An 18,450-nucleotide genomic window follows, 5' to 3' on the forward strand; every position below is an offset into this window, starting at 1 on the left:
CATTCTAACAACTCATGACAAATCCATTCCCAGAAATCCTCTAAACTGTCACAAACTGTCTTCAGTGCACATTTTGAGATAATCAAACATTCATTAGGCATACAAAAAAGGAAAGGAAAAAAAAACAGTTTAGCGTCCTCCCTTTTAGAAACAAAAGGAGTGTTTGTTTTTGTTTAATGGCCGCCCGATACAGTTTTTAATACAAATGGCTGGGCTATTTTCAAAATGATTTTTTTTGCTGAGAGAGTAAAACAAAATCCTTGTTTGTGTATTTGTTTTTGTTGGGTTTTTCTTTTTGTTTGTTTTTTAATCATAAGAAAGCGGGGGAAAACCGAGCTTTAAAAAGGTAGCGGGCGAGGATGCTAAACATATTTTTATTTCTAGTTGTTCTAAAGTACGGTTGGATATATTTTTCCCCAGCATGCGGAACTGTATGCCATGGTTCCTCCATGATGGCCGAGACATCTTGCTCGAGCATACTCCCCACCATCAGCCAGCGGCACAAAGTTTTCATACTAATCTTGAGGAGGAAATCGAATTTGTAAGCCAAGTTAAGCGTATAAATCGATTCCATAATAGCCACCTGCAAGAGGCTGGAGATTTGAAAGGCACTCCGTGGTTCAGCATTGTTTTCGCTTCTATTGTGGTAAACATTCGTGGGGAGAAAGTCTGCATTCTCCCCGGTAGAAAGTCTGCCTTCTCCCCGGTAAGACACATTGGCATGTTATACAACCGCGCAGTTGAAAAGATGAAATTGCCAAAAAGCGTCATCGGATTTTTTTGAATGCATTTCTGAATAGAGTTTAGTAATAAGTGAAGGTTTACGGTTGCCAATCAATTTTGAAATTAATGCTATAAAAAAAACTTTGGTCAAAGGCCCACAGCAGCGTTTGATAGTATAAAGGAATTTTTTCTTTTAGAAACATTTCATTTCGAATTAATGCGGTTATGTAAAAAGATATCAATTTTTATGCCCCAAATTTCGAAAGGGCGTATTCAGTTTGATGTTGTCGAACATAAAATCAGTATGATGTACCCTTGGGCACGTTATGGACTGTGCAATGGTATACGATTCCGTGGCATTCGAACGTGATCGTACCCAGTAATTCTCAATTAGCATCATTGGTTTCCACCCTGGCATATCTAACTATTATACAAAAATATTGTTATGGTTATGGTTTTTTTCAACACGTACGCTGAAAACTAAATAAGGGGGTAAACCACCTTTGAATCTCAATTTCAAGCATCATTTTGCCAAAGTACAAAGTTTAGGGAAAATCGTTTTAAGTTAGTAAATATACTCTTAGAGTGCAGATTATAATGTACTCGCATCAAGCTCGTACAAATCCGCGAATCTACACTTTCTCGTCCACTCTCCTTTCTTAACCTTTGGTATTCCACAACTCGTACGTGGTCTACAGTCGTTGCTCCTGGAGCAGTGCTATTTTGTGTGGCACAAACTAGAGACATAAACTTAACCTAGTGTGCTTCTACAAATATTGATGCCACTCGCAAAATGTGTTTACAGAAGCAGTAAGGTTCAGCATTAAAGGGGTTGGTATTGTGTTCTAAAGACGAGAGATGTGCGTCGCGTCGTGTCGTCTTTAGAACACCATAGGCTGGCTACTTGTTTTGTACGCCACGAAACACAATGTCCACAGATTTACAGTATACGATTTGAAGATAATGATGGTAGAAAGCTTCCTTAAAAATATTACTTGCTGAGGTGCTGTGCGTCTCAGAAGACAACAATTATTCTAGCTTTGTACGACGTGTTACCAGTATTGGTGTTTACGCGACTCTCCTGAAAAAAATCGCTCTGTGGTGTTTCACTTGTTTTTCTCAAGAACTGGACAAATATTTGAAGCTGAAACTTCTACAGAAAAAAATTAATTGACAATGAGTAGGAATTAGGGTTAGGGAACAAAATTGATATGCAAAAGGTATAACAGCCCTTTAATGCATAGTGCCATATACCTAGGGACCCCTTAAACAGACTAATATTTGATTTAAAATGTTGGATTCTCTCAAATTCGCAGAATCTTTCTGCGTCAACACCAAAGCAGCTTAATCTAAAAATCCAATAGTGATCATGAGAATAAACATAATCCCAAGAGCTGACCAGGCAAGAGGGAATAGGGTTGCAGGGACCTTCAGAGCGTTCGGCCCCAGCAGTGGCTGCCGGCATTTCACGGAGGGTCGCCCTCCTCCCGGTGATTTAATCATAGCAGAGACCAAGGCAGGTGGGGACCACCAGCAATTGAATTAGCGTCTTGGTGCACTGGGCACGCTTCGCGAAGCTGATGTGAATTCTGTATTGATTTTTGGCCGGCTGAACTTTGACGCGTGAAGCCTTCTTGGCTTCCCATTTTCCCTTCTTTGTTTTTAAATTCCTACTACCCGATTGTGGCGAGCGTTGTTTTGTTTACATGTTTCGGTCATAAGGGAGTGGGACTTAAGTGCTAGATCTAGGTTGGATAATTTGGGTTAATTAACCCCTTGAATGGTGCCAAGGAAAGTACAGATTAACGTCTAGAATTAAAATTGATTGTAACCAAACATTGAGAGCCAATTCAAATCACGATTACAAAAAGATATTTTTTAATACTCTATGTAACCTGTCTGCACTATTTAAAACAGTCCGTGAATTTACATGTATCATTTGTTTACGTTTCTAAATGTATTTTTACTTTTTACATTCTATTATGATTTAACATATAACAACTTAAAGTAAGTTAGATATAAAATAAATAAAAAAAGGTCAAATGAACATTATCACAAGTCTTTGGATTAGGCCTACAATTATTATTTGTAGACAAAAAAAAGTTAAAAGGGAAATCCTTTTTTTATTTATATTGATAAAAAGCTGCCTGTTATCAAATTCCAGTGGCGAGGCTCAAACCCATTAATTGTATCTTCACGAAATAACCCTTATAACAAATCCGATCATGTACAGTTATTGTACAGTGCGGGCTCGTCCATTAACTAAGGCTAAAGTCATCAAAACCATCACATAGGTGTGCGCGCTTTGATTGCCAATTGAAACCCACAGACTAGGTTGCCAGTCTAGCCCTGCACAAAATAAGTTTCGAATGGCATCTTAAAGCCCGCCCTCACGTGAAAAATTACATCACCACGGATGAATTCTGACATTCGGACGCATTAGTATTAACTTCAATTAAACTTTAACTCGATCCACTAATAAGAAGATAACATCCTACCCTTCAGACTTCAAAACCTCTGTCCCATCACCGTTGAGGGCTCCAGGGAGTCTGCGCGGTTGTTTTCTTATAATAATTAGTCCCCATCCGAGACATTGATTGTCGACCCAGGCAAGCCTTCATTAAAGATACTGGACATCTTCGGTAAAACAATAACCAGTATTCTCACTTGGTGTATCACGACATTATGCATATACAAAACTGTGAAAAGTTTGACTCAATAGGAGACTTTCCAACGCTAGGCGGCAGCAGACATACCGGGTAAATTTCCATTGTTTACGTAGTTCTGAACATGCGCATAATTCTGAGAACAATGGATTGACCCGGTAAGTCTGCTGCCCTCTATCGTCCCAGAAAGTCTCCCATTGGTCATCGAAATTGCAAAAGAATAATGAAAAGAAAAAAAACACTCATGTTGCTGAAAATTTGTGTGATTTCAGATGCATGATAAAGGGTTTAAGACCTGATTAAGTCTTTTAATACTTGAGTGAGAAATTACCTATTCCTCAAAAACTACGTTTTTCAGAGGGAGTCGTTTCTCACAATGTTGTATACTATCAACAGCTCTCCGTTGCTCGTTACCGACTGAGTGTCTACGCTAACGATAATTTTGAGTAATTACCAATAGTGTCCACTGCCTTTAAATTAATGGTCTGGTACCCCTTCACAAAAATTCATGAAAAATAGAACGACCAGTTTGTCATTCCAGATTACTACTTTCATCACTGTAGGAAAATGACTACTCTCTAATTTTAGTCCTTTTTATGTATGGGTTTATTTGGAATCCATGAAGCGCCTCAAGTTTCAGACAAAGTGGCGATTATTGGAAGATGAAATGTTTCTCCGAATATTGACGGCCTTTGGGTATTTTTTGTTTGGAGTCGCCTGTCCGCTGTTTTTCACTTGCTATTTTTCTCTGTATTTTGACATTGAGTTACTGTTCATAGAGATGCGTTAAAACTCAGACCGTGCTTATTAGTTTAGACATTATCTAGACATAATGTTTCCTTAATATATTCATTTAGTTTCATTTGTGTTTTTATCGACTCTTTTAAAATTCCTATAAGTATTTAATTGGTGCGAATTGTATTGCTTGACTCTGCTTAATGTACGATTTTTATGAGTGTTTTCTATTTGTATGTAGTTGCTGATTTTGGATTTTTTGTGTGAGGGGCAAAAAATAAAAGACTTACAGAGTGTATTTTCTCAACCCTTGACTTTCTCCCTTGCATATTCCTTGAGATGCACGTCTAAGTGATATACCGCCCTCTATGTCAGTTCTTGCGTCACGTCCCACAGGAACAACATTAAGGTCATGATCTCGATACCAACTTAGGAACTCCGGACATCTGGGTCAGTTTAAATGCCGAACAAAGCGCTATAGAAAGAGCCCTCTCCCTCACCTCTCCACACGCCTTTTTAACAACTCAATTGCAATAGAATGCAGCTTTTTATGCGACCTTTGACTGTGCCGGCATAATGTTTTATCCAGGTTTTTTTTCCGCAAGTTTTAGAACAATTTGTTTTATACATTGTAAATAATTATTTGTCTCTCCTTAATCAATTATTTCTTAAATATTTCTTAAATAGTGTGATTTTTTCTTATTTTTAATCTCTGTATATTTTCATGTAATTCGACCTCCGGTCGCCATGGGAATTTGTTTTTAAAATAATAAACCAATAATGAAAGAATGAATGAATGAATATCTCGAGGCAAAAACAGTTGGAAAGTGGACTTTGTGTATAATTATATCCAAGATAACAACAAGTTTGCTTTGGGAAAACGTGACACTCAACAAAGTGATAGCATTTGTTATATTTTACTGTACATTATATAATGAATAGGGTAGATAGCCTTAGCTTTCGATCCAATCCGGACCTTCTTCAGAGGCATAAAACAAGTACAAACAAATACATATCCATTTATAGAAAAAGAGAGGGGGAAAGGGATTAAGGAAAGGATCCAGAAAGAAGCGGGAAAATAACAGCCAAAAGTTCCTATTTCAGAAACAATATTGGTGGCTATGAACCAATAGGAGTGAAGTGGCGAGGACAAAGGATGTTTAGAATGAAAGGAAGGGTTACTGGACCATAAAAGTGGTAAAAGTATTGTTCGACAACAATGCAGGGAGACATGAAAGGGTAGGATTAGAGAGCAAGTTGCATCATGATGCAACTAACAATGGTCAATTAATAAGAATAGCAAGATCAAAGGTATGATGATTTTAAAAAAAAGGTATGAGGGACCTGTGGAAAATTATACCTGTACATTATATTGTATTATAAGAAACTGACACATTCAAAATCATCGCTTTTACTCCTGTTTATAAATACACGAGTAATAATGATGATAATCGCATAGAAAACTGGTAATGGAATCGGGATAACTTTCCGTATGGCGCCACCACTTTTTCACTCATTTAACAAAAAAATGGGGGATATCTCATTGAGGTAAATTGGATACTATGTTATTTCATTTCGAATGAAAAAGTGGTGGCGCCATACGGAAACTTTTCCTGGAATTGTATAAAATAATGCAATAATTTTGAGTTCAACCGAGTGAATTGCGTGTAAAAGAAAAAGTCCTACCTCATAAAAATGTCGATTCAGCCGCCTTCATCACAAGTCGTTAGAGCGCCCTCTGTTGTCACTCCCTGGCAAATAATTTCTCACGTCACCGAGTAAAATCACCAAGTAAAATTCCCAAACCGAAGCTTTTGTCGAAGCCACTTTACTTTCCAATATCCTCGACATTTGAGTCGGACAGTTTCTTAATTTTGTTTTCTTTTAAGAAATGATAACTTCTGCATCACAGTCTTACAACTCCCTAGCCCTGGTAGGCCGTCAGTCAGTGCCACTGCATGCAAAGGAGGAGTCCAACCTGGGCTAAACAATTTCCATGCGTTCTGTATGCACTAAATAAAAGTTAGTCCCAAAAATACAGTACAACGTGCTAAAAACGTTGAGGCAAAATTAATGTTCAATGATACGAGGGATGTCAGTGAGTGCAGTGAAGTGTGTTCTGTCACCATCATTTCACGAACTGTACGCTCTGATACAACACCAAGCAGATGTACCCCGGTACGGCCAATAGCCAGACTTTAACGGCTTGTCTGTACAGTGACAAAATAACTTCCGATCAGTGTCCAATTTCATAGAGCTGCTAATCACAGAAAGGAGCTTTAGCACAACAAAACTATGCTTACCAGAACACCAGCCAAAATACCATGTCATTGTGTACAATTTGCAACTGGTATCATGCTTATTTCTGCCTTGCAGACAATATTGTTGAGCAATGTTTTCCACTCAAGCGACTCAATGAAATTTGACCCACATACCAAGCAAACAACGACTACAATAGACCCAAAGGGAACCCGGTTCGAATCCTGCCATTAATGAGTTGGCATTCCGTATGAGGAATGTTGAGTATGGGTACGGTGACGTCACACCCATTGTGTATCCGGAAGAGCACCCCAAGAAATAACATTCACCGAAGAAAAGGAGATACTTAGTTTGTATTTTCATGTCCTGGTGGAAGCATTGCTTATTAGTTAATTTGTGATTCGTTGATTACAAATTAATCAATTGTGTGTTTGAAGACCACACAAAAATTACACAAAGAACCAAAATTCACTAAAGAACAAGAAGATATTTAGTTTGTATTTTCATGTCCTGGTGTGCAAGTATTGCTTAATTTAGTTACTTTGAGATTCGTTGATTAACAATTACTCCCTATACTGTGTTTGGAGATCACACAAAGATCACAGTCACAAAGAGCCAAAATTCACGATCAGGACAAGAAGATATTTAGTTTGTATTCTCATGTCCTGGTCGAGTGTTGCTTAAGTTAATTTGTGATTCGTTGATTACCAATTGACGCCATTCTGTGTTTGGAGCCCAGTTCTATTACTCCATCATTAACCACTCACCACTCCGTCGTGATTCAGTGCCTTACGTCAGATCATGTCACTTGGAGTGAAGTCATCGAAGCGTTTAGGAAGAAAGTCGGCAATTTTTAATAATACCCATAATATAACCCCATGTTGTGACCCCTGCGTGGTATATGACTCCGATAATAGATTTCTTTTTCCGAAACAGCGTGATTGAGGACAAATAAAGTGAGACCAAAATAACAGAAAAACAGGGTTTGATGCTGACAGGAAATTGACAAACCTGACATTTAAAGGCACTGGACACTATTGGTAACTACTCAAATAATTGCCGGCATAAATACTTTGCTGGTAATGAGCAATGGGGAGCTGTAAATAGTACAACACGATGTGAGAAATGGCTCCCCCTCTGAAGTAACGTAGCTTTTTTGAGAAATCATGAAATACTTCAGCTGAAGCCTTTTATTATGCATCTGAAAGCAATGTAATGCAACAAATGTGTGTTTTCTTTCAATATTCTCTTTCAACTTCGATGACCAATTGAGCCCAAATTTCCACAGGTTTAATATTTTATGCATATGTTGGGATACATCAATTTAGAATACTGGTCTTTGACAATAGGACTGGTGTCCATGCCTTTAAGACACTGCTCTAATGATTATGAGAAAACACCAGTGGAAGTCTATTATACACTGATTACCCCCAGTGGTTGCCTTTGACGTTGGTGCTGTACGCGATTTGCCGTCCAGTCATCGCTTGACTGACTTCCAATATTCCTTGTAATAAATTCAAATTATGTTCGCTAATTACTGATGACATACTGTCTAATGATTGGTCGAGCAATGGACACCGAGTTGTCAGGTAACCAATGGGGGGTCAAGAAGCTGTCGCCTCTCTACGGTGGCTTGGAAGAAACATTATACACACGACCAAGTTCCAATATTCCTTGTAATAAATTCAAATTACTTCGCTAATGAGTGATGGCACGCTGTCTAATGATTTGTCTATTGTGACGAGCAATGGACACCACGATGCTGGGACAATCAGTGAGGGAGGGGGGGGGGGGGGGTCATGATGCTGTCGCCTCACTACGGTGGCTATATCAGTCCCCTGAGTTATTTTCAACTTTTGTATTTTCCTTCTTGTAGCCCCTTACCAAGAATGGCTTTTAATCTTGTTTGGGGCAAACTTGCACTTAAAAGAGTATGTTTTTTTTTTATATTACAACTTTAACTATATCTTCACATAATCGAAGAATCTGTTGTCAATCAAAACAATGTAACTTATTGCTAATTATGGTGTACACGATTAACCATGGCTATCATTTCGGAAGAAACTTTGACACAGAGGACCACGTCGAGCCACTGTTAAAGTTCGAGTCGATCATTTTACAAGATTGTGTTTTTTCATCGGGGATAAGGTTTTTTTACACAAGAATATCTTGCAAGGGGGATGTGCTGTGATTCATTTACACTTGTCTCGTAAAATGTAGCTACTGAGGTTGTAACATAATTAGACAGTTTCCGATTTGTACGGGGGGTAAACTTCCTGATGACTGGACAGGGAATCGAACCCATAACGAATCATTCTCTAGAGATAAAAACATTCTGTCATGAACTATTCCCCAGCGATGACAAACATTCTCAATTTCGCGTAGCGCATGACGTCTCATAAATCACCAGGGCCTAATTTCATAAAGCCTGTATACATAAAAACGTGCTAAGCACAGAACAATCTTGCGTAATGATAGTGTTACCAACCAAAATTCCATGAAGTTTGCATTGTTGCAACTGGTGCCCCACCAATTGTTTGCTTAACAAAGAAGTTTGCTCAGCAACAGCTTTTTGAAATTCCATGTAGTTGCTTGTCCAGGAAATGACGCCTATACCCCCCAAAAATTGCTCAGCATAATTTAGCAGGTTACAGTCACAGATTGTATATAAGATTTGACATTTTGGCTGGTAACCATAATTTGGTGCGCATAATTTTGTTGTGCTTAGATACTTTTTGTGCTTAAAGTCATTGGACACTTTCGGTAAACAGTATTGTCCAAGGCCCACACTTCGTGGATCACAACGAATACATATAAAATAACAAACCTGTGAAAATTTAGGCTCAATTGGTCATCGGAGTCGGGAGAAAATAACGGGAAAACCCACCCTTGTTTCCGCAAGTTTCGCCGTGTCATGACATGTGTTTAAAATGAATCCGTAATTCTCGATATCGAGAATTGATAATTGTTTTAATGTTTTCTCAAAAAGTAAAGCATTGCATGGAATAATATTTCAAGGGAAGTCTTTTACCATAACATTCTGTAAACCCAGTAAGTTATCTGTAACTCTGTGAACTTTTATTTTGTTTTCTTTTCTGAAAGTGTACAATGGCTTTAAGCAGCTCCATGAAATTGAGCCCAATTTCATAATCATTTGAGAATAAAATCTTGCTAGGCACAGGCAAGTTTTGCTTAACCAAAAATGATTACCAGTCTAAATTCTTCACATTGTTGTAGCTTGTGCCCACTCTCAGCAGTTTGTTTCTGCTTAGCAGCTTGAAAGTGGGCCCTGGCTTCGAACGGATCTAAAACACTTTGCCTTGAATGTTATATGTATTGGTGGTTTAAAGGGACATCGCAAACACATATTGACGCCAATATTCACGACTTATACACAATGCCGCCCACATTGCCAATGTCAATATTGGGTCTACAACAAAGAGATACACAAAGGATTACAAGTTGAAGATGTAAATGACAAAACGAAAGAAAGTATTCATTTCATAAAAGCATATTTAATATACAAGTATTGCATAATGATGATGCAGACTTCCATGTTCCTATCAATCAAACAAACATTATTATGACAGGTAAACAAGTTATGAAAACAAACTTTAAAGAAGAAAAAAAAGAAACAAAAACAGAATGTAAGAGTACGGAAGTTGGGACCAAAAGAAGATTTTGTTTTTAACACATACGGGTCACAAAAAACATTTGCATTAATATGCCTTTACACATCAGTAAAAAAACAATTATGTTTGTTATCCCGCAATACAAAAGGTATCATCAATTCGTAAATACCTCAGACAGTTTCGCTATTCCTATTGGTGGAGAGCGCGTCACGTGAGGGTGTTTAAACGGTTGATAATGACCAGCTGGAGCTCTGTTTATAGCCGGTTGTCTTCGGATACTACGCGCTAGTCTTTGTGCAAGACGTTTCTTGTTATGGGCGATGCGGGCGCTGTCGGTGAGTTGGCAGCGTTGTGTGTGTAAGGAAAACGAGAACGTCTTGCACCAAGACTATACGCGCACGAACGGATCTGGAAACTGTCGTCTCAGTCATAACAATGCAGCACACTGACGTACAGAGCTCAAGCACGTCGGGAAACGTATACGTTTTGCAGAGTTTCTTACTTTATTACGCCTTTTAACCAACATTTATGAATGGGAATAAAAGAGTAGTGACTCGTTCTTAAACGACCGTTTAAAACCTTGCACGGTCGTTGCCGTGCGATATAGGCACTCGCCTTCGGCTCGAGCCTTGATCACACGGCAACGACCCTGCCGGTTTTAAACGGCCGTTTAAGAACTCGTCGCTACCTTTTTATTCCCATATTAAAAATCTGCAGTACTCGCTGCTTAGGATTCGAAATACCTCTAGTCACCGTTACCGCGGTAACGCTTCTCAGATTCAAATTTTGGGGCATAAAAACTGATACCTTTTTACGTAACCACTTTACTTCGAAGTGAAATATTACTGAAAAAGGCTTTCCAACGCACCTGTTGGCCTCTGTAGCCACATATTTTATTCCAATTAGTTTTAAGAGTGATTACTGAAGGTATACCTCCCCTTTAAAGGTCAAAGGTCAATACACTCCGTGTCCAACAGATCTTGTGCAAGAAAATGAAAAATAAACGCAAGTCTTTAATCTCACGCTGAAAAGTGTAAATCTTTATTTTAGTTGGTAATCTTGACGTCAGTGGCTGCCAATAATAAAATGGGTCTGTACTTACCACATTTTTTTCAGAGCCCATTTTTTTCAATTTTTGTATCTCAATGTTTTGCACAAAATAACAAACCTGTGAAAAATTTGACTCAATTGGTCATCGAAGTGGCAAGAGAATAATAAAAAAAAAACACCATCGGTGCACAATTTGGTGTGCTTCGACATGCCCAATAAATGAAGTGTTTTATTGTTTGAGTGAAAGATTACCTCTTTCTCGAAAGCTAAGTTACTTCAGAGAGAGCCGTTTATCACAGTATTTTATACTATCAATAGCTCTCCATTGCTCGTTAGTAAATTGTTATGCTATCAATTATTTTGAGTAATTACCAATAGTGTCCAGTGCCTATAAAAATAGAGCGCGTTATCGTGGCGGTGCACGCTGCTAAAACGCATAGGGTTCGAACTGCCTTAAGCCACTGGGCTAGCTCGGTGGTGTCTAGGGTAAGAAATTGCTCTTCCTAGCAATAAAAATCCCACCTTCGAGTGATTTGGCGTTTTTAAAGAACTCCGGAAACCACCGAGTTTCATAATGCACATGGGTGTGAAGGTAAACACATATTATTTGCCCCAATGCAAAATTAACATCTATATTAGAGCGAGTGATGATATGAAAAAGGAATGAAAATATATGTCTTTAATATTGTCATTGTTTATCTTCATCAAAACCATTGATAACAATGCGTCTGAATACCCTGGGTTATACACTTGCAACGTGTGCGTTCTAACAAATAACTTGAAGACGGTTATAAATAAAACTTCTAATTGAGTAGTCACATCACGCAAGGAACAAGTCTTAGACTCAGTCACTCGAGAAAGTGTTTTAAGTTGTTTCAAGGTTTGTCCACACACTGTTGACACGACGGAGTTGCGTACGTGGTTTGCGTGACCGAATGAGGTTGCAGAAGTCCGGGAGGCGACACGGCCGATGGCACTTGTCTCGCCGGGAACGACGGCACGATGGCCGGCGTGCCTGCCGACGCGGATGACGGTGCAATGTTCGGACTCTTGTCCTGCGACAGATAGCTTGGGAAAGGGTAGCCACTGAAGTAGGGAGGAGGAGGCGAGATGTGAAGCTGGGATTGATTCACGTAGCTCACCATCCTCTTCATCTCCTCCAGTGCATTTGCCTGCATCAGGATGTAGTTCTTTGCTAAGAGGAGTGTAGCAATCTTAGAGAGTTTCCTCACGGAGGGACTGTGCGCGTAAGGAATGACTGAGCGAAGTTCATCCAGTGCATCGTTCAAATCATGCATTCGTCGCCTCTCCCGTGAGTTGATACTCAACCTGTTGTGTTTCAAGTTCTTCCCGGTGGATTTAATCCCCAAGCCCCCTTTACCGCCTGCTTGCCTCCGTGAATGCGGCCCGGTCTCGTCTCCTGATTTGGTGTTGCTTTCTGAAGAGGGTCCCTCGTGTGTTGCTCCGAGCTCTCTTGAAGTCTTACTCTCGTCAGAGTCAGTGGATGAGTTCGAATCGGAGCAACTTTCTCGGTAGCCGATGCGGCACGAAGAGCGTTCCACCCCGGCGAAGCACCACCGTGTCTCGTCCAACTTCACCGCCGTGTCAACCATCTTATCCAAGGTAGACGCCATGGTGGTGTGACGGGTTGTGTCCGGGGGTTCGGACGAGTTCATCTGGGACGTCTCCTGGCCTCTAAGATTGAAACGTTCCTCCCAAGACATGATGAGAATTTGATCTGTTTAATCCTGAGGAAATCGGTTAGCACATAATCAAGTAGTCACTTGTGATTTGTATGGCACCACCAAACCGTTTAAGTTGAAGTTGGATCACTCAAGAGCCGAGCCCTCAAACCAGTCATTATTTGTCATCTGCTCTTCGTGTCAAGTACTTCCCGTTTAGCTGTTAACTTGACACACACAAACTCCAAAGGGAAAGAAAACACTCTCACAGTCTTGCTGATTTAAAAGTGGCACACTGGTAGAACATAACCGGGTGTGGTTCCACTTTGATTTGAAGAGCGGTAATTACGTTGCTACCTCATGAAAAAGTCATCCCAGCCAACAATCACACGTGAACATGGCACCATGCACAAACTGTAACAACGGTTAAACACAAACACACCGTTTGAATAAAGAAATCAGCTTTCAACGACCAGTGACAAAGTTGACAGAGAGGAACAGCCGTGCTTTTCCTCCTTCGTCTGAAAGCCAGTTATGTCGAAGCGGGTTTGCAAGAGAGTGAAACCAACACTCTCCAACACTCGAGTATCGCCCGAGAGCCCAAACAGTGGCTACCACCCGAACATGAGAACAAATCGTATTGGTTTTACTATCAAAATCTCTTCACTACGTCCTGGCCAGCTGAGGCCCAGTGCACTGACGCCGTTTAGATTTCTTCCTCGTCCCCTCGAAAGCCCGAGCACAGCCTTTCGAATCAGAGGGGCTTTCAGACAGGGGGTAGTCCCTTGAATTGTTAAGCACCGCCCAGGCGTTGTCGTGACCGTATCTCTCCAGTATGTTGGTTGATATGTCAGTTCAAATAAAGCCAGGGCCAATGGTATTACCTAATTAATTAATCAGATCGCAATATGACAGCCGTATCCCTCAGACGTATGCGATGTTGGGAAAGAGGCAACGCAAGATCAAAAACCTCAAATTTTGGGAGCAGACGGCTCTTGCATGACTGTATTCGTGAAAGGGACACGACCGACCGTAACTTGAGTTGGGTCAACGGAGAGCAACATTAACCATATTAAAATCGTTTGATGAAAAAATCATTCAACTAAGTAATCTATCGTGCACTTTGGGGACTTAGCCGAAATATTTTAGTTGTGATTATCTTTTGCTCCAAATAATTTAATTTCAAATACTTAAAACAAAAATTCAGAATAACCCAAACTTGCAACCATTCCAACTCAATTGAAGATTATTATTTCATGGTGTTTCCACAAACCTTACCACATCGTACTTCCACCATGCACATTTTAAACAAAAATGTTTGTTGATGTTTTTTGGCCACATATCAATTTGTAAGCGCTCTCTCAGTATTTCAATACCCCTAAGAAATTATGAAATGTGGCCCAGGGGCCGATTTCTCACTCAAAGCAAGACAAATTGCCAGTATATATTATATAGTGAGTTGTACTGTGACATCAAACTTTAGTTAGCAACTACGATTGATTTGCATTTAAAGGCAGTGGACACTATTGGTAAGTACTCAAAATAATTATTAGCATAAAACCTTACTAAGTGACGACCAATGGGGAGAGGTTGATGGTACAAAACATCGTGAGAAATGGCTCCCTCTGAAGTGCCATAGTTTTCGAGAAAGAAGTAATTTTCCACAAATTTGATTTCGAGACCTCAGATTTAGAACTTGAGGTCTCGAAATCAACCATCTAAAAAAGCACACAACTTTGTGTGACAAGGGTGTTTTTTGTTTCATTATTATCTCGCAAGTTCGATGACCGATTGAGCTCAAATGTTCACAGGTTTGTAATTTTATGCACATGTTGAGATACACCAAGTGAGAAGACTGGTCTTTGACAATTACCAATAGTGTCCAGTGTCTTTAAGATCAATCTTAGCTCTTTGTGAAACCGACCCCTGGTAATGCTCAGTGGTTTCCATTTTTATTTAAAAAAAAGGCAACATGAAACAGTAACCGGATAAGCATCGACAGACACAGCATTTTGTCACATCTGGTTGACTTGAACATCGCCGCACTTAAATAAATGATGGCTTTTTATTTTGCTGTCTGTGGATCCACGTACGAACCCAGCGTGTCTGACACATCGCTGGGTGTTTCTCGCTTACATGTCGAGTTAAGTCACTTCGTCACAATTTACACATCTTCTGAGAAAAAAAAACGTGTCTTTTGGGTTTTGATGGACCAGCAATGGGTTTAATTATGCAGTAACCTAAAAAATAAAATAAAAAACGGGAAATGGCCTGAGTCTTTTTCAAAGGCGAAATGACAAAACAGGACATACTTGAAAAAACATCCTTGTCACACGAAGTTGTGTGCTTTCAGATGCTTAATTTCGAGACATCAAAATCTAATTTTGAGGTCTCGAAATCAAATTCGTGAAAAATTAATTCTTTCTCGAAAACTACGTTACTTCAGAGGGAGCCGTTTCTCATAATGGTTTTTACTATCAATAGCTCCCATTACTCGTTACCAAGTAAGGTTATGCTAATAATTATTCTGAGTAATTACTAGTGTCCACTGCCTTTATTACATGCAGATTGGTTTTAAACTGATATAAACCATAACTCATGCATACAATTATGTCCTTTTAGCCAACGTTTCTTTTTCCCTCTTTTTTGTTTTCCTTTATTTATTTTGTTTTCGTTTTAAATCGCAAAACCCTCCCTCCTTTAGCGCTTTTGTCCATACAGAACGGCCCATTACCACTTAAATTATTTACCAATAAAGTGATGTTATAATCAACGCCGCGGGGAACCAGCGATATGGAGCCGAAACAGACGAACAAAAGACACAGTGCCGTCGGACCTTTTTCCGCCATTTCTCACTGCCTCTCACGGGAATTGCAATAGTTCGCGCGGCATTTTATCGTCAGCTGCTGGAGTGGCTTTGCTTTAGACACAGCAAGACCTGCGGGGTTTTCTGTCTCAAGTTAGAGCACTTCAACTTGCTCGAGGGGCCATTGTTTTCTTTTTACCGTTTGGAAACTGCAACAGACACAGTTTAAAAGCTTCCACGGTTTTAGAACAGAGCTTTATCGTGTAACTCTCGACACGGTCACGTTCCCTTATTGTAACAGTAATCATGACTATTGGATCGCATTATGGGACAAAACAGGGACCCGGCTAATCACCTTTCTTGCCTCGGTTTGAATAGTACAATAGTGCAAGTAAAGTGAGACAAAAATAAAATGGCAGGACATTGAAGTTCTTATAAACCGGATCTACGTTACATGTTGATGAAGTCATGGATATAGCATGTCGTGTGCTTTGAATTTAAAGGCACTGGACACATTTGGTAATTGTCAAAGACCAGTGTTTTCACTTGGTGTATCCCACCATTATGCATAAAATAACAAATAGGTGAAAATTTTGACTAAATTGGTCAACGAAGTTGATTGGAAATAAGGCAAGAAAAGACACCCTTTTGGCACAACTTCTGTGTGCTTTCAGATGCCTAATGAAAATTCATTGCTCGTTACTATAAGTATTAAGCTTTTATTTATGCTAAAAATTAATTTGAATAATTACCTATAGTGTCCAGTGCCTTTAAATTGCTTAGTGTGAATTTTGTTTTTGTGTTCTTGGTGGGGGGGGGGGGGGGGCTTCAGCCGTTTTCTTGTCACTATTATTCCCCGATGCTCTATAGAGATTAAGAGGTGGGACTTACATTTATACATAGATATACAGTATAAGAATTTAAGAAGCCTTGAAGGAAAAAAGACGGAAATTACGAGTGGGTATAATCGGCTTACTTCTTTTTCTGAAAACATCCCGGGATCTCCAAACTGAAGTAGCCCCATCTCAAATTCTTTGTTCTTATACCCCGCCCTGATTGCCGCACATCATCCAATAACCATAAAGGCTCGTTGCGCTTGACTGAGGCCCAATCATACCCTACACTAGATTAGGCATAGCCGGATGCCTTCTCATAACAGGGCTGCCAGTAAAATGCGTTTTTTTTTTCTTCTCGCACCATATGTCTCTCGGCTGCTGAGAGCTGCCGCACTGCAGACAAGCAGAAACTGGCATGGACAAGAGAAATATCATGGCAAACCCTACTGGGACATCATTCTGAATAATAAACATACAGAGCTGTAATAATAAGACTCGTCTTGGAAAATACTCTCTTTTTTATAAGTTTTCTCCGGACCGATGTACGAGGTTTTTGCCTTTGCGAGTGCGAGTGAGTTAGCCCCCCGGAGACTGAGACCCATTACGGGGGGATATCCCAGCAAAGATGGGAACATCTGTTCGGTGATTCTTCGGTGTCGAGGAACATAAACGAAGCGGGGTTTTGATGGATAGGTTATTCGGGAGAGGTCAATCCGTCAAAAACCCGAATCCTTCTCCCAGTCTGAGCACGGCTTAAAAATATCAAATATTGTGTTTATGAAGGGAATATTTATTTATTGGGATGCGATAAGCTCGTTGACCCATTAACGGGATATGATAATGTAAATGCAACTCAGGAGACTATTGTCAAAGTACATCGAATAAGTAATACAACCACAAGGCTGTCTGTACAAATACTTCGAATAAGTAATTCAACTCTTGTATTTTTATTCCAGTTCGTCTGTAAAAGTACATTGAATAAGTAACACAACCATGGGCTGTCTGTACAAATACTTCGAATAAGTAATAAAACCCGGTGTTCTGTTAGAAAGCTTCGAATAAGTAATAAAACTCATGTATCTTTATAATACTACTTCGAATAAGTAAAACAACCATAGTGGGTACTGACTTTGTAAGGACGGGGTTTGAACCTGAGACCGCCTGAATAACTTTGTCCCATTGATTAGTAAAATTGGTACATAAGTACAGGATTTGTGCTGGCTATAGTCTAGGTGACATTGAATTCAATGCACTTCATTGCCTTCAAGACTGTACATTGTTCACTATTTAAAGCCATTGGACCCTTTCGGTAAACAGTATTGTCGTGTATTACAACTTCTATATAAAATAACAAACCTGTAATAATTTAGGCTCAATCGGTCATCGGAGTCGGGAGAAAATAACGGGAAAACCCACCCTTTTATCTACAAGCTTCGCCGTGTCATTACATGTGTTTAATTCTCGATATCGATAATTGATATTGTTTTACTGTTTTCTCATGGAATAATATTTCAAGAGAAGTGTTTCACCACTACCTTCTGTAAACCCTTTAAATTATTTGTAAAATCTGTGAACTTTTTTTTTCTGTACCGAAAGGTTCCAATGGCTTTAAAGTTTACGAAAATGTCTCTAAAATTTAATTTTCTAAATTAATTAATACTTGTTCTCATTATGATAAATCTTTTACTCTGGCTTTATTGTGACTGGCAATGATTTCGAGTTGACTCCTTTCCCTCAATCTTCTGTGCTTATTACTCTGCTTATCTGTGGAATATAATGCGTTGAGAAGAGTAGTATAAAACAAATGTTGACATGAACTGACAACAATGTCATCCTCCCGCGAACCCTACTCTCCTATCCACTCGTATAAGCTTCCCGTCCCATTCTCTCCATGCCGCGACAGAGACAAATCTTAATTTAGCATGACCGCCAAAACATTTTAGGTGAGCAGATGTTGCTCCAGTCCCCAGTGAGTTACGGGGTAAATTAAGCCCAAATAATATATGTCCCAAGCACCCCAGCTTATAGTTTAACTGAATTACAAGGAAGGGGAAATTACCA

The 18,450-nt window shown here is 39.5% G+C and overlaps 1 protein-coding gene across 1 annotated transcript; it reads right to left on the reverse strand.

Moving 5' to 3' along the window:
* Positions 1-11,399: 11,399 nt before the first annotated feature.
* Positions 11,400-13,533, reverse strand: LOC117304646 (class E basic helix-loop-helix protein 23-like). The gene has a single exon (XM_033789204.1). The coding sequence runs from the start codon at positions 12,787-12,789 to the stop codon at positions 11,941-11,943; it is 849 nt and encodes a 282-aa protein (XP_033645095.1). The 5' UTR covers positions 12,790-13,533; the 3' UTR covers positions 11,400-11,940.
* Positions 13,534-18,450: the final 4,917 nt, after the last annotated feature.

The sequence above is a fragment of the Asterias rubens genome, chromosome 21, assembly GCF_902459465.1.
Source record: "Asterias rubens chromosome 21, eAstRub1.3, whole genome shotgun sequence".
Classification (NCBI taxonomy): Eukaryota; Metazoa; Echinodermata; class Asteroidea; order Forcipulatida; family Asteriidae; genus Asterias; species Asterias rubens.

Excerpts from the sequence above, each read along its gene's own strand:
- LOC117304646 (XM_033789204.1), bottom strand. The coding sequence starts at position 12,789 with ATGTCTTGGGAGGAACGTTTCAATCTTAGAGGCCAGGAGACGTCCCAG.